Source organism: Urocampus carinirostris, chromosome 6 (assembly GCF_059441175.1).
Source record: "Urocampus carinirostris isolate Australia breed hairy pipefish chromosome 6, RoL_Ucar_1.0, whole genome shotgun sequence".
Classification (NCBI taxonomy): domain Eukaryota; kingdom Metazoa; phylum Chordata; class Actinopteri; order Syngnathiformes; family Syngnathidae; genus Urocampus; species Urocampus carinirostris.
Genome location: NC_142354.1, coordinates 11,253,301 through 11,269,279, shown reverse-complemented (window position 1 = coordinate 11,269,279; position 15,979 = coordinate 11,253,301). Strand labels below are relative to the sequence as shown.

Sequence of the window (15,979 nt, the reverse complement as noted above, 5' to 3'; positions counted from 1 at the left end):
GTCACAAATAAGTGTGACTTGACTATTGATCAACTCAAATAGAAATATAAATGTATGTAATTTTCCATTTACAAATAATTTTATTGATATTTTTTCTCTTTTTAATTTACAGCATGTATTCAAAAAGTATTTGCACGTGTGTCCATTTAAGAGAAAATGTCGGATGCCAGAAGATGGTGCCAAGTAGCATTAGTGACAAGAAAGAAGAAGCGGATTTTTGTTCAGAATTTTTCAAATGCATTTCTGTAGCTAAATATTTTAAGGTAATTCTGTAAAATGTTTCAACAAATGATAAATGATTTGTATACAAAAAAGGTATCACAAATTTTAAGCCTTTGATATCCGACCTTTGGGTTGGTTCTTTGCTGCAGCTTCCTCTCTTCCCTCTCTCGTTGGAGACGTTCATACTCTTCTCTGATTTCGGCCGGCGTTCTTTTTCGTTCCACCACCTCGAAAAGCAAACGTTATAATGAGGATGATAACATACAAAAACTGTATCAAGAAAACATATCAATTTACCTCCCAACCTTCCACTTCCAACCCTTTCTTCCCAAAGAGGTCATAGATAGATCGCGCGTGAGGATCATTTAATACTGAGGGAAAACGATATACAGAAAAACAATTTTCAAAGGTCAATTTTGTTGTTGTTAGTGTATGAATGAGAGGAGGATCATAGCAAAATATTTCCTTACCTTCGAAGGCTTGGTGCACCTGGTTGAAAAGCTGCTCAGCCTGAATTTTCAGTTCAGGGTCACGATGTTTGTCGGGGTGGTAGAGCATGCATAACCTTCGGTATGATGCTTTGAGCTCCTCCTGGGTAGCCTTTGAGTAAACAGGAGAAAAGTCTGTTATACAAACAAAATATCTACTGTCATTTTCTGGATCATAAAAACGGAAAATCCCAGTACACGTTAGTAATGTGGCTTAGAGTTTAAGGTCAAATAAGATATGCTGATTTTGAATATACAAAATTGCCTTGATTTTAGTGGTTAGTCCGTTTCGACACCAATTGCAAAGCATTGTGGGACTTTGAGAACAGAGTCGATTGATACACGCAGACTCCAGCTTACTCGGTAATAAAGCCTCATGTGTTTTGCTTGATTTCTCCTTAACGTTTCCATTTTATTTTTTGCTTCCCGCGTCCCGCGGCAAAAAAGCCATAGTTGTATCCATCCATATATAGTGTAAGTTAGGGTGGTCCTTATTTTTCGACTTTTAAAATTTCATGCTCTGACCCCTTGAATATGTTCCAATATATACAAAACGTAATTAGGCAAAGTTTCATCAAAATCAAAGGATATTTAGAGGTCGCTCAAGGCCTCTGAAATTTTGGTATGAAAAATAAGGATTTTTTGCACATTATATCAGACCTAGTGTACAAAGTTACTTGTAACTTTTCTTGTGTTACAATTATAAGCAATGGACTGAAATTGGATGTTCTAAAACGCCGTACACATAGGGTTAAGATTTCCGTTTTTTCTCGAAAATTGCCAAAATTTTACCATTTTGGGAAATTTCAAAGTTGTTGAGCTACCTCTAAATATCATCCAAATTGTTCAAAATTGCACACAGTGTGTTTTTATCGATATAAGAACATATGCGGGGGGTCAGAGCCCAATATTTCAAAAAAAAAAAAATTTCGACCCCCATTAAGGACCACCCTAGTGTAAGTCCTTGCTTCTGGCTATGACCACACCTTGTAAACACACAGGATGCAGGAATAAAGCATATTTTTCAAGTGAGATCACACAAGCAAGGGTACTTCATTGATTTTGGTGACTGACATGAATTAAATCATCATTTATTGAGTTTCAAAAGATAAATCAACGTCTCTCGAGCTCCAATCAGATCTTACAAAACTGAAGGTATTTCTTCGATTGGTTTAAATATAAAAGCGCTTGTAAAATGGCAGCATTATTTCGCGATGTTCTTATTTATCCACAGAGCCTCTGATAGAAAAAAAGCTGCGATGCACAGAAACGTGAAAGTCAAACCCTAAAATGGTGAGGGGCTACTGTAATGCAATAAATCATGATAACATAATACATAAATATGGGGCATGATGAAATATGTTTTATACTTTTTTAAAGCATGTTTTGTTGTGGATATTGTTAATAATAGGGCTCGTCTTGGGATCAAGAGATCACAGGTTCGATTCCCGGTTCCTCTGTGTTAGATGTCGAAGTGTCTTTGGGCAAGACACTGAATCCATAATGCCCCCAATGAGCAGGTAGGTGCCTTACATGGCTGACTCCCGATTCGTGTGCGAGTGTGTGTGTGAATGGGTAGGTGTGAATCACATTGTAAAGCGCTTTGGGAGGTCTTCATTGACTTGTAAAGCGCTATATAAATGCAGACCATTTAAAATTTATTTCATACCTTTGATTTTACAGATTTTACGTTTCCCCCAGTATTTTTGTCACTTTACATTTGTGTATTTGTATTCGTTTTCAATTAAGAAATCACAAAAATTCTCAGGCTGATAGTTATTGAACTAATACAGCCAAATACGACATCAGAGTGATCAACCCGCAACCCGTCATATAACGCCACGATATAATAGTCGCTCAGCCAACACAATTTGTGAGAGAGATTCCAAACGTCTACGCTCCTTATAATATCTATCAATTGTTTTTTGTGGTTTCATAAAAGTAGTAGCACAAGTTTCTTAGCCAAGGCATGTGTGACATTCAGTATTGGAGTCCTTGTACAATATTTAGAAGCGACGTATTTATGATGCTCATTACAATATCTTGACATTATAATTCTCACCAACAAAGTATCAATTGATCGCAGGATTTTGTCGGTTATCAGTATCCGTAAGAGAAACAGTTATCAAGCATCCCTATTTTCATTCCATCAATTACATCACTTTCTTAAATAAACAGGCTTAAATTAAGTATAACACAAAAAAGATTCCGCAGGTGAAGAAGCCCCCAAGATAAGGCAAAAAAACAAAACTAAAAAAAAACAAAAAACAAATAAAGAGTAGCAATCCAATTTTCTATTAACGTTTTGTTTGAGCATGAGAAGGAAGCCCGACTGATCATCTGCCAAAAGCTGGTCCTACAGTACAATAGTCAAACACGCTCAATTAGGAATGTTAATGGAATCGGGGCAAAACAAGCAAAAGCGCCGGAGGGAAATTTGGACTTATTAACTCTTCACTAGTGCAGACACGGTAACCATGGTTACTTCTAGCTTGATATGCGTTTAATTATAATGGAATTTGGGTGTTTTTGCAAAAACCTAAAGGATGTCTAAATATACTTTTAAAAAAATGATACCGGCGAACAACATTAACGCTTGCGGTAAGACAAAAAATATACATAATGCATCCCACAAATTTTACAAAAGTTTAAGAAATAATTGAAGAGTGATAAAGTTATTTGAAAATATGTTTTTACTTTAAACCACGCAAAATCTTTCTGGGGCATCAGAACTATCTAAACACATATACATTTTTAGCATAAGGCTGATGATCAAGTGACAACTCCATCTTACAGGGTTTGTACAGGTTTTTCATGTCCAAATTCAAGCAATTTTCAAGCACTTTCAAGGCTAATAATCCAGCGCCGATCAAAAGAGTTTTTTGTTGTTGACTTCAATGACTATCTTTTATTTGTTTTATTTGATTCAATTAATATTTTTTGCTTGTTTTCAAAAGATTTGTGTCCAAGTTGATTAAAATAAAGTGGTAATTACTTAAACGTTTGTGTAGTTCATAATTTATTCATAACACTGAAAAGTTAAAGTTATATTGATATTTTATGTTTTGCATTTATAAAGGATTTTGTGTTGTTGTTTGACTTTAAATCTGTTCAGAGTGTAAAATGCTAAAATTGTGTTGTATTTTAATTTTTTTATTTAGATTTTATGGTTTTCTTTTCGGGGATGGCTGTAAAACATACGCTATTACTTATTACTGTGCATAATGTTTTAATAAAAACTCAAAGAATGTGAATAGACGTCTAGGAGCCGAAAGAGTTGGCTCTTCTCAGTGAACCGAGGCAAAAGAGACGGTTTTCTAAATAGAGATGTCCTATTGGGTGCGACCAGTGGGTGGCAATCTCGCTTCACATGGCAACGCCATGATGACAAGCCACCAGAGCAGGTCTGTCGGCATCATTTTCACGTAGTTTTTGTCTTCATTTATCACGTGGTCTATAGAGTCAGACAGCCAAGAAACATGGCAATGGCAACAAATTCAAGCATTTTCAAGCACATCACCCAGAATCCAAGCATTTTCTGATTTTAAAACCGGAATCGTGTTAGTTGCCGGTTGCCAAATTGGCTCGAAAGGTTTTTTCTTTGTTAAAAAACGTTTCTGCCATTTCTGGAATCTCCAACGTCTAACTCACTCTGATGGTTGCTCAAGTTCCACCACACTCACCCTGACCAATGGCGGGCAAATGACTGGATATACGGGGCGGACAAGGCAGACAGTTGAGATTCAAAAACCGAACAAATTCATGCTTCGAATTCGACAACTAATCCCTGGAGGTCTACACTGAGCGCTGCTAGCATCCAGACAGGAAATTGTTGTACAAGTGTGCATTGTTTTGAAGCCCTATTGCCAAAAGATGTTATGTCGCAGTATCAAAAGTAGAATCTCATTGCTGCAATGCCTTAGAATGGTCACCAGGTTGCATTTTGAAATCCAGAACATTTTAGACCACCCATGGAAATGTCAGCTATTTATTTGTTTTTTTTATAAGCATTTACTTTGATTTAAAGTAGAATATTCCAAAAATAACAAAAAATGTAGAAAAGCTTAATGGTTAAGTCCACTTCTCCTACTAGGTGGCGCTATATGCCCAATTGTGGTATATTAGCAGTCCTTTTTCTCGAATTCTATGAAAAAGCCAGCAGGTGTGAACTCAGAGAAACTTGAATTTTACAATCCTAGTACATGACTTGAATTATTTTTTCATTTACTTGACATCCTTTTAGCTCAATCTAGTCTGAGCGGTAGGCAGCAAGGCGGCGCAGTGGCTAGAGCGTGTGCTACAAAGTTCTGAAGTCATGAGATCAAACCTCTTGTGTGGAGTTTGCACGTTCTTTCCGTGCTTGCGTGTTTCCTTTGGGCACTCCGGTTTCCTCCCACATTCCAAAAACATGCATGTCAGGTTAAATGGGTGGTCCAAATTGGCCCTAGGTGTGAATGAGCAGGGGAATTGTCTGTCCCTGTGTGCCCTGTGATTGGCTGGGAACTAGCTCAGGGTGTCCCCTGCCCACTGCCCGAAGACATCTGGGATGGGCTCCAGCACCCCTGCAACCCTACTGAGGATAAGCGGTGCAGATAATTGATGGATGGATAGTCCGGGCGGTCTAACACTTGACTTAGTACAACACATGGAAATTTAAAATTGTGTGGTGTTTTCTATCTCTTTCCCTCTCTCTCTCTTTCTCTTTCTCTCTCTCCCTATCTTTTCCTCTCACTCCCCCTGAAATTGCTTTCTCTCCATCCATTCATCCATCCAAATTTAGTCCAAAAATAGCGTAAATTGTCCAATTTTATCCAAATATATTTTGTTCTGTTTTTAACTTTTCGATTTGGTCCAAATTTAAGCCAAATATAGTCAGTGCTGTTTTCAACCCGTCCAAAATGTAGTGGATTAAGTTCGATATAGTCGTTGTTGTTTTAACTGACCTGATTTGGTCCAAATGTAGTCCAAAAACTCAGTCGCTGTAGTTTTGAACTCCTCCAATGTGGTTTAAACGTAGTACAAAAGAAGTTGTTGATAAAATGGGTATATTCAAGTCTGAATATAGTCCAAATATTGTCTCCAATTTTTTCTCTGGTTATTCATTTTTAACTCGTGCAAATTTTGTCCAGATTTGTTCCCGGGATGGTCATTTTTTCCTTCAGTATAGTTCAAATGTAGATTAAAAAGTTGTTAATAATTGGGTTATTTCTGGATGTAAATTGTGTCTAATTATAGTCTAGGGTGGTCCTTAATGGGGGTCGAAATTTTTTTTTTTGAAATATTGGGCTCTGACCCCCCGCATATGTTCTTATATCGATAAAAACACACTGTGTGCAATTTTGAACAATTTGGATAATATTTAGAGGTAGCTCAACGACTTTGAAATTTCCCAAAATGGTAAAATTTTGGCAATTTTCGAGAAAAAACGGAAATCTTAACCCTATGTGTACAGCGTTTTAGAACATCCAATTTCAGTCCATTGCTTATAATTGTAACACAAGAAAAGTTACAAGTAACTTTGTACACTAGGTCTGATATAATGTGCAAAAAATCCTTATTTTTCATACCAAAATTTCAGAGGCCTTGAGCGACCTCTAAATATCCTTTGATTTTGATGAAACTTTGCCTAATTACGTTTTGTATATATTGGAACATATTCAAGGGGTCAGAGCATGAAATTTTAAAAGTCGAAAAATAAGGACCACCCTAATATAGTCGTCGTTTTTAACTGGTCCAATTTGGTCCAAATTTAGTCAAAATATTTTAAATGATTTTATACATCTGACTATAAAGGATTTTATACGATTGACTCATAATGCAATGAAGATTTTCACTGAGTGGGCTTTAGTTCAATGTACAAGGTCAGGGCAGGCTGTTCGAAATGCATAATATTTTGTCTAGGGAATTGTGATAACATGACTCTGACGCAGGAAGGCAGGTGGCGTTGTTTTGAGAAGCCAGACATCAAGGCGCTGTGTTGTGAGAACGATGGGCGCAAAACAACGGCTTGGCACACCCTTGAGAGGAGCTGAGACGCCATCTTGCGGGGAGACGTGGGCCAATAAGAGAAAGCAAAAGGACTTCAGAAGAAGGCTTCCCACAGACGCCAACGTCACTTCTTCAACCGTCTCCGATGAAATACACTTCGTTCTTCTGTTAGGGAAAATAAATCCTCCCCCGTGTGAAAATGTCGGCTTCCTGGTCATTTTTCTCTCAAGAAACGAGCGCGCATAAATTGTTTGGTGAATGTAGGTTGTGTTTAATTAATGGAGTCAGATAACTAATTCGAACAATTTGGTAAACGGTACATTTTAATAATTAATTCCCAACAATTGTCACTGTTTTTTTAAAGCATGTAATGTAGAAAAACAGTCATTGATAATTTGATTCTATCTAGGTCTAAATTTAATCCGTGTATAGTCGCTATTTATTTTTAACTTGTTCAATTTGTTCCAAATATATTTACTCTTAAACTCCTCCAATGTGGTTCAAATGTAGTTAAAAAAAAATCATTGGTACTTTATTAGGTGTAATTTCGTCCAATTCGGTCATTATCTCATATTTCACTTTCCAAACAGACGTCCCTGATGTTTTTAAACGCATTTTACACAAGTTTCTGCAGGGTGGGTTGTTATCATTCAGGCATAATTGTTAATAAGGATATTAACTCACCAATGTGTAATATTTGAACACTAGATGGCACTATGTTGTCTGGTACGAGCAAGGGCCAGTGATACACGGCATAGCGTGACGGCAGGAAGAGGACAAACATGGCGGTGACTTAAGTGGGGATTCAACCATGTAATTGTGAGACAAATATCTCGAACTTTTTTTTTTTTTTTTTTTAGATAAAATTAACATTAGTATATATTTCTGCAGGCAGCACAGTGGTTAGCGCGTATGCGGCACAGTTTTAAGGTCTTGGGAACCTCCTGTGTGGGTTCAAATCCAGCTACCAGACTTCCTGTGCGGAGTTTGTATGTTCTCCCTGTGCTTGCATGGGTTTCCTCCGGGCACTCCGGTTTCCTCCCACATTCCAAATACATGCATTTCAGGTGGATTGGTCGGTCCAAATTGTCCCTAGGTGTGAGTGAGCGAGCGAGTTGTCTGTCCCTGTGTGCCCTCCGATTGGCTGGCAATCAGTTCAGGGTGTCCCATGCCCACTGCCCGATGACTGCTGGGATGGGCTCCAGCACCCCCGCGACCCAACTGAGGATAAGCGGTGCAACTAATGAGATGAGATAAGATGTATTTTTGCTAGGTATTTAAATCAACGGTTTCTTTTACTGGATGAAAGTTCTGTTGAAACATTAGAAGCCATATTACACACTGTCGCTTTAAAATTATAACTGGACGACGTTACTAGTAGCATGCAATTGTGTAAAAGGACAGTTTTTCCTCTAAGGCAGGTGCTGGGTTCACCTGTGTAGCATTTCACGCACGTTAATGTAAACATCAAGAATATCGAATAAATTCGTAAAAGGATTTTGAGGTGCATATTTACGAACAAAATGTTAGCTAACATTTGGTTTGATTGACGTCTCATCAGCATCAGCCGGTCTCAACCTTCTCGCTCCTCCCTCGCTAGACGGACGACACACCGCGAATGTTTTCTCAAGAATAACAACCTCAGCAATACTTTAAAAGCTCAAGGTGTGTGAAATCCATTTTGATAAAAATGTGTACCTCTTTTCTGACGTTAAGCAGCGAGTAGTAATCCCGGTTGTTGAAGTCGACATCATCGTCTAAGGACGCGGCCATGTTCAGGCTCGCTCTAAGTCCCGCCCACACTTCGAGTGTTGCGAAAGCTCATTGGTCAACTCAGCTGGGAAAGAAAGCTAGTTACGACGCCCTCTGCAGGCAGTAAGACGTAACAAGTCTTAAACGAAGTTGAAAAATAGAACATTTAAGATTGAATAGTAGTAACAATTTGTGTATCTTAAAAATATATATGAGTACATTTGTAACGCTGAACTTTTGACATATATTATCTTTTGATAAGAGGTCCAGATATCTAGGAACGTCCTTGTATTGATGTTGTTTTGAAGGTCAAGGGATGTTTTACCCTCAAGATTTTAAAGTGCAGTAGTGTTTATAATAATAATAATAATAATAATTTCCTTGTATTGTCATTCTGTGTAACAATGTACACAGAACGAAATGTCGATTGCACCTGACCCGTTGTAGCGAGCCGATGCAGCCGCAGCCAACAGAGGGCGCCGCCGACCACTTTTTAAGTCTTAGGAATGACTCGGCCGGGGCGCGAACCCGAACCTCCCAGTCTCAAAGCGGACGCCTTACCATCTAGGCTACAGAGGGCGCCGCCGACCACTTTTTAAGTCTTAGGAATGACTCGGCCGGGGCGCGAACCCGAACCTCCCAGTCTCAAAGCGGACGCCTTACCATCTTATCGCCACCTACTAGAAATGTGGCTTCTATCCATCCATCCATATATCTGTCTGTCTGTCTGTCTGTCTGTCTGTCTGTCATGATTACCGATATGCATCACCTGTGTCCGCTCCTTTGGCGCCAACTGCCTCGGACTCTGATTGGCTCTCTGTCCCTATTTAAACCCACTCCTATCTGTCCCCATTTGTCAGTCCGTCTGCCAACCTCAGTTAACACAAGGCAAGCCTTTTTTTCCGACCCTGACTCCCACCTGTTTTTGCTCCCGTCTGTCCCCTGGCTTTGACCCGTTTTTGATCATGACCACGTCTGCTCTCCCGTCCCGGCTTTCGACCTCTTTTTGTCCCTCACCACATCTACTCTCCTTTCCTGGCTTCCGACTCGCTTCTGAACCCCAACCACGTTTTTGCTCTCCTGTCCCAGCTACTGACCCGATTTCCGTCCCCGACACCGCCATCGCTCGTCACGGAAGATCCGCTTCCGCATTCCTAGCGACCTGCTTCCCGCATCCAGCAACCACCGGATCGTGGGCGCAACCCTTTCTCTGTCTTCCAATAAAACGCAACGCAAGTGGGTCTCTCTTTCTCTTCCTCTCTATCTCTCTCCCTCTCCCTATCTTTTCCTCTCACTCCCCCTGAAATTGCTTTCTCTCCATCCATTCATCCATACATCCATCCATATCTGTCAAGACCAGAACGGAGACAGGACCCACTTGTGTTACGTTTCTCTCAGGTTCATTGGAAGAAAGGAAAGGGTTGCTCCCACGATCCGGTGATTGCTGGACGCGGGGAGCAGGTAGCTCTGAACGCAGAAGTGGGACTTCCATGGCGAGCGATGGCGAGCGATGGCGGTGTCGGGAACGGACAAACGGGTCAGCAGCTGGGACAGGAGAGCAAACAGACAGACAGGAGCAAAAAACAAGTTGGAGTCAGGGTTGAAAAAAGGCTTGCCTAGTGTAAACTGAGGTTCGCAGATGGACTGACAACAGGGGACAGATAGGAGTGGGTTTAAATAGGGACAGAGAGCCAAAGTCCGAGGCAGTTGGCACCAAAGGAGCGGGCAATCATGACAATATCTACACCTTCTGTACAAGTCACAAGTTGACTTCGACCGAAAAAAAGCAGGACTCAAAATGTAATTATTCAATGAAAACCAATAGATGGAAATACTTAAAAGTGACATATTCTAATGGATTTTTCGTAGTACATCATCGTTATTTAATTACCACATGTAGGCCATATATTAACGCATTCACTCAATGTCTTTGGTTAGTCAATTTTTAATCCAGGGCTTTTTTTCCCGCAACTTATCAGTGTCATATTGCCTCAAGTATTGATGAGATGTTTTTATTCATGGAATGCTTTAGGGTCTTTGCCATTTTTATTCGTGCGTTGGATTTATATATTAAGAAAAAAACGGTACCGATTCAGCCCTGCGAGATTAAAGCGATGGTAATTTTCATTAAAAAGCTTTTGGAATCTCAGACATGACTAATTGATTATATGTGGCGCACAATTACGACCCTCCCATAAAATCCAAAGAAATGAAATGAATGTAATGAGTGAGGATTTAGCAATTTATTCACGTTTTCAGCAGCACAAATGACCTTCTGTGCGTTAATATATACATTAAGCAAAGATGTGTTTCCTTAAGAGGTGTGTGATGGAAAAGCCTGAGAAGATGCTGATCGCTATATGTCTGACTCCTCTTTTTTTCTTCTTCTCTTTTTATTTTCTCTTCTCCTCCCTCTTGTCATTCGTCTCCTCCCGCTCAGTCTCCTTCATTTCTCCTTATCTCCCCTTCTTCTTCTCCTTTTTCTCCTGGCTATCTCTGTTCTTCTAATTCTTCTTTTATTTAACCTACTTCTCTTCCCTTTTTTCTCTCCCTCCTTTCCGATTCTTTCCTTTTTTCATTCTTCATCTTAGGTTCCCCAATCTTATCTTTTTTTATTTTCTTCTACCTTTCTTCTTCTTGTTTCCTTCCCCTTATTTTCCCTCTTCTCATTTTTTCCTTTTATTTTTTTCTTATATTCCTTCTTGTCATTCTCCATCTTCTCCTACCTCATTTTCTTGTTGTTTTTCTTTTTTTATCTATTTTATTATTTTTATATTATTTTCGTTCTTCTTTGTGTGTCCTTCTTCTTTTCATCCTTGTCCTTCTTTTCTTTACCTTCTCATTTTCCTTCACTTCATTTCTATTTCTAATATTTTTATTTCTTCCTCTTTCTTACTTTATCTTCTTCTTGCCTTTTTCTACTTATTATTTTCTTTCTTGTCCTTATCCCTTATTCCTTTTCTCCTTCTCTCTTCTTCTTTTCCTTCTTGTCATTATTTCCGTAGTTTTTCTCCGATACTCTTCTTTCATGTTTTTTTCTTCTTTGTTTCTTCTTGTATTCTTTTCAATCACATCGTATTCTTCTCTTTTTTCTTCACCTACTGATAATCTTTTTCTTATTCTCATTCTCCCAATCCTTAATTTTCTCCAGCTATTCTTTCTTGTTTTCTGCTTCTTCTAGGTTTTTTCTCCTTCATTTCTTCTTCTCCTAGATTTCCTTTTCCTTTCTCCTTCTTTTCCTTCGTCTCATTCTTCTTTTTATCTTACACTTTCTTGTTTTTCTTTTTTATTAGCTTTTTCTCATCTTCTCACTCTCCTTTTCCAAATCTTCATTCTTCTAGTTTTTTCTCCTACTTGTTTTTTTTAATATATTTTCTTCATCTTGTTTTTTCTTCTTATTTTCTTCTCTTTATTTTCCCTGACTTCTTTGCCGTTTTTCCTCATCTTAGTGTCTTCTTTTTTTATTATCTCTCTTTTCTGCCTCATCCCTTTTCTCTTCCCTTTCTTCCAAATCTCTTTTCATCTGTTTTTTCTTCTCCTTCCTTTTTCTCTTAACCAGCAAATGGTAATAATTCATTAAGGTTATCCTCTTTCCCCTTTTACTTTTATCCATAATTTTCTGTTACTTTTTTAAATTTAAAACATGTTATTGTAATAATCCTTACTGTATACATCCTCTCTTCGTTTATCTGGTTTATAGTGGATCCAATTCTGTGGGTGCGCGTAATCCCTGCAAAACACTAGTCGAAAGCAGCTGGTCTTAACTTCTCATCTCATCTCATTAGCCGTACCGCTTATCCTCAGTAGGGTCGCGGGGGGCTGGAGCCCATCCCAGCAATCATCGGGCAGTGGGCAGGGGACACCCTGAACTGGTTGCCAGCCAATCGCAGGGCACACAGGGACAGACAACGCATTCGCTCATTCACACCTAGGGACAATTTGGACCGGCCAATTCACCTGAAATGCATGTCTTTGGAATGTGGGAGGAAACCGGAGTGCCCGGAGGAAACCCACGCAAGCACGGGGAGAACATACAAACTCCGCACAGAAAGTCTGGAGCTGGATTTGAACCCACGACAGGTTCCCATGACATGAACTGTGCCGCACAAGCGCTAACCACTGCGCCGCCGTGCTGCCCACTGGTCTTAACTTGTTATACTTTTTACCTAAATAGATTTAGATAAGCATCCCCCTTTTTTGTTAATAATATTCATCGTAAAAGGGAGCGAAAGAAGGGCCCTAAAACCAATGAAAGTCGCGTCGTCTAGAAACTTGGTCTTAATCAATCTCCCGCTGCTTTCCATCCCCGTTTCCAGCTGACAGAGGCTACCGTCGCCGCGCATGCGCGCGGCCTGCAGGGGCTCGTGCGGAGCTGTCCTTTCAGCACCAAAGACAGCGCCCGCTTGCCCACGCGCTTCTCGTGAAAACCCCCGCCTCGCATTTTCGCTTTGAAAAGGCGCGAGAACGCCACCGCGGCTTATGTTGCGCTCACAAAAAGCGATGAAGAGGATGAGGAGGCTGTCAAGGTTGTCCTATAATACAGACGTGCCAATGTGACGCGAGGGAAGCGTAGGGGGCGCGCACGCACACGTCAGTGGGCGTGGCTTATGGGGAGCGGCCCGGTTTGACAATCCCTTCCGTCAATCATCGGTACCACGGCCAATCAACTGATCCTAGTTGTGATGTGTCGTACATGAACAAAGCGGCTATATGAGCCTGCTCTTGGACGTGTACTACGACGGGAGCTGGCTCTCCACTAATCAAGAGCAGGTTCTCCTCAAGACGCTTTATTTCGTCTTGTGATTGGTCAATAGACTTTTTCCAGACTTTAAGTTAGTTGAGTATGTAAAAGGTTAAAATTGCTTTGTATTTTTTTTTTTTTTGGGGGGGGCAGATAAATAGTTGAATTGATGTTTCCTGTGTTTCTCTGGGATAATGTGTTTCACCATTATCTTTTTTAATATGTAGTTAATTCATGGTTTGCTTCTTGTTGCACTGAAAAGGCACTATCTCGAATTGACATTTTTAGTTTTGTGTGTTTGGACTTGTAAGTTGCTTAGTATGAAAAGTTTTTTTCTTCCTGGTCCTTTTTTTATTTTTGTTTTGTTTTCCTTGCTTTTTCATTCTTTTTTCTTAATTTTTTCTCCTTCCTTTTTACTTTTGCTTTTTCTTCTTTTGTTTCTTTTACCATTTTGCGCTTAGTAGTTTTACTTCATTTCTCCTTTTCCCGGCTTTTTACTTTTATTTCTTTTTACCCTTTTCATTTTATTATTCTTCTGTTTCTTGTGTACTTTTTTTCTTATTTTCATTATTCGCCCTACTTCTCTTTTTTGTTTTATTATTCTGTTACTTCTTGTCTTCTTTACATTTCCTTGTCTTCTTTTCATTATTTTACCTCTGATATGCTTTTCCTTCTTGTTTTCTCATTCTCTATTTTTTAGAAATGTTTCTTATTTATATGTTCTTCTTCTTCTCATTGTTTTGATCTTAGTTTTTTTTCTTTTGTATCCTTACATTTTCTTCTTCTTCTTATCATTCTCCTTCTCTTTCCTGCTCCTAATCCTTCTTCTTTTTATCCCCTACATATGTTTAGGAAATTATTCTGTTTCTTTTCCTTATTTTACATCTTATGCTTCATTTTAACTTCATTTCATTCTTTTTTCTCCTACTCTTTTTTCTCCCACCTCTCTAACTTGATTCCGTCTTTTTTATTTTTTGTTTTCTTTTTTGTTTCCATTTCTTTTCCTTCTCGTTGTAACCAATGTTCAATATGTTGTTCTCACTGACAACTAAAACAATTCTAACTCTTCTTTGTTTCTACTTGTTCTTTTTGCTTCTTTCATCTTCATCTACTATTCTTTTTTTCCTCCTACATCTTCTTTTTTTCTCCTTGTTCTATTCCTTTTTCCTTCGAATCTTTATCTTCTAGTCATTTCGTGTGTTATGTTACACAATAGTTGGCAATGTGTGGGTTTAAGCAATTGAGCCATTTGCGAGCCGAAAAAGCCGTGTCCCCACAAAAAGACGCGGATTTGCCATCACTCCATCCCAGGCAACTTCTCGGCCCCGCCCCCCTCCTTGAGCTGTCCTCTCCGAGTGCGCGCGCGCGCGCGTGTGCTCGCGAAGCCTACCACTCACCCCTCCCCTCCTCCCTCCCCAAGCACCAGCACTAGGTCGAGTCGAGGAGGAGGAGGTGGAGGAGGAGGGATGAGGCGCGCGGTGGAGGGGAAATGGCTGCCGAAAACAAGCCGGAAGGTAAGACGACTATTTGGCTTCACATTTTGACATTTTCATTCGTGTCGCGTCGCCTAACCTCGACGTAAAGCGACAACGGGACGCGGGCAAGTGGGAGACTAAAGAAAGCCGGGCTTTCCCTCCTTTTCCCGTCCGTCCGGAAAACACGGAGGCGGGCTGGTTTTTGGTGCTACTCAGAAAAGCCACGGCATATATAACCTCAATGGAGTTAACGGGAGCGAATACATTCAAATGAAACGATGCTGTGGAGATGATGCTGAAGGAATTCAGATGCTCTGCGCGTGCGCGTGTTTATGCGCGCCCCCCTCTTCAAAGTGGGATCGACTTTCAATTCTTGACACACAACACTCGGGAGCTCTCCGTGTTGTGCGCATGCGCGGACGATCTGCGCCTCTTCATATTTATGTCCATGTGTTTCGGTGTTCAGGTGAGGCTGGGAGATACTGAGAATCATGTATCTATTATACAGTGGTACCTCTGCTTAGGAATTAAATTGGTTCCAGCGGAGACGTTGTATACCGAAACGTTTGTATATTGAAACAGGTTTTCCTGCTGAAATGATTGGAAACGGGATTCATCCGTACCAAGGTAATTAAATGCAACCAAACCTCCATTAAATCAACTGTAACTGCCCTGATGGTACACTGATGTTCAGTCGATGTTCATAAATATACAGAAGAGTATAAATAAAACAAGAAATTAGGCTAAAGAAATGCTAACGATGAAGTTACTAAACAGCACAAAGCGTTATTAACCGGGCACAGTTCAAACAACAACAACCAAATGAAAAGAATTCAATGGAAAAAGTCCCTTTAAATGTAATGCACTTGGCACGATTTTGGACGCATAAAATAGTGATCCAGCAATTGTTGTGTCTGTCTGTAACGCAGATTATTTTCAAAATGTTTCGAACAGTTAAAACATTTCCATTTCCAACTGCTTCTGGCCTTATCCAGACCGCAGTTTTCCCCAGCAAGCAAACGCATCCTTAATTTCTGCAGTTAATATCAGCTCACCTGGATCACTGTCTTCGTCAGAGTGCCAAATCGGCGACTCTACTCCCACTCTCGAATTTGGGGATGATATTTTGTTTATTTTCAATTGTGAGGGAAGCCCTATTTCTGTTTTCCTCCCCTCTTTTTGCCGGACCCATGGCTGGAAATCAAATATCATCGAAGTGTTCCGTAAACAATGCGCAATCGTGGAAATGAACGGCGCCCTGCAACCAATGAATTAACGGACTAAACCACTTGGCAAGAGTGTTGCAATTGTCT

The 15,979-nt window shown here is 39.9% G+C and overlaps 2 protein-coding genes across 6 annotated transcripts in view; one reads left to right on the top strand and one right to left on the bottom strand.

Moving 5' to 3' along the window:
* The window catches only part of LOC148363808 (dnaJ homolog subfamily C member 11-like), a 36,471-nt gene extending 27,976 nt beyond the window's left edge, over nucleotides 1-8,495 (bottom strand). Inside the window, exons 1-4 of the mRNA XM_088337865.1 lie at nucleotides 8,397-8,495; nucleotides 693-822; nucleotides 520-593; nucleotides 348-449 (exon numbers count right to left, since the gene is read on the bottom strand). Of these exons, the coding sequence (XP_088193991.1) occupies nucleotides 348-449; nucleotides 520-593; nucleotides 693-822; nucleotides 8,397-8,471 (381 nt within the window). The 5' untranslated portion in view covers nucleotides 8,472-8,495. The remainder of the gene's footprint in view (nucleotides 1-347; nucleotides 450-519; nucleotides 594-692; nucleotides 823-8,396) is intronic.
* A 6,076-nt stretch (nucleotides 8,496-14,571) lies between these two features.
* The window catches only part of LOC148363806 (calmodulin-binding transcription activator 1-like), a 183,325-nt gene continuing 181,917 nt past the window's right edge, over nucleotides 14,572-15,979 (top strand). For all 5 annotated transcript variants that reach the window (XM_088337864.1, XM_088337862.1, XM_088337863.1 and 2 more), the window contains exon 1: nucleotides 14,572-14,705. In XM_088337864.1, the coding sequence (XP_088193990.1) occupies nucleotides 14,681-14,705 (25 nt within the window). In that variant the 5' untranslated portion in view covers nucleotides 14,572-14,680. The remainder of the gene's footprint in view (nucleotides 14,706-15,979) is intronic.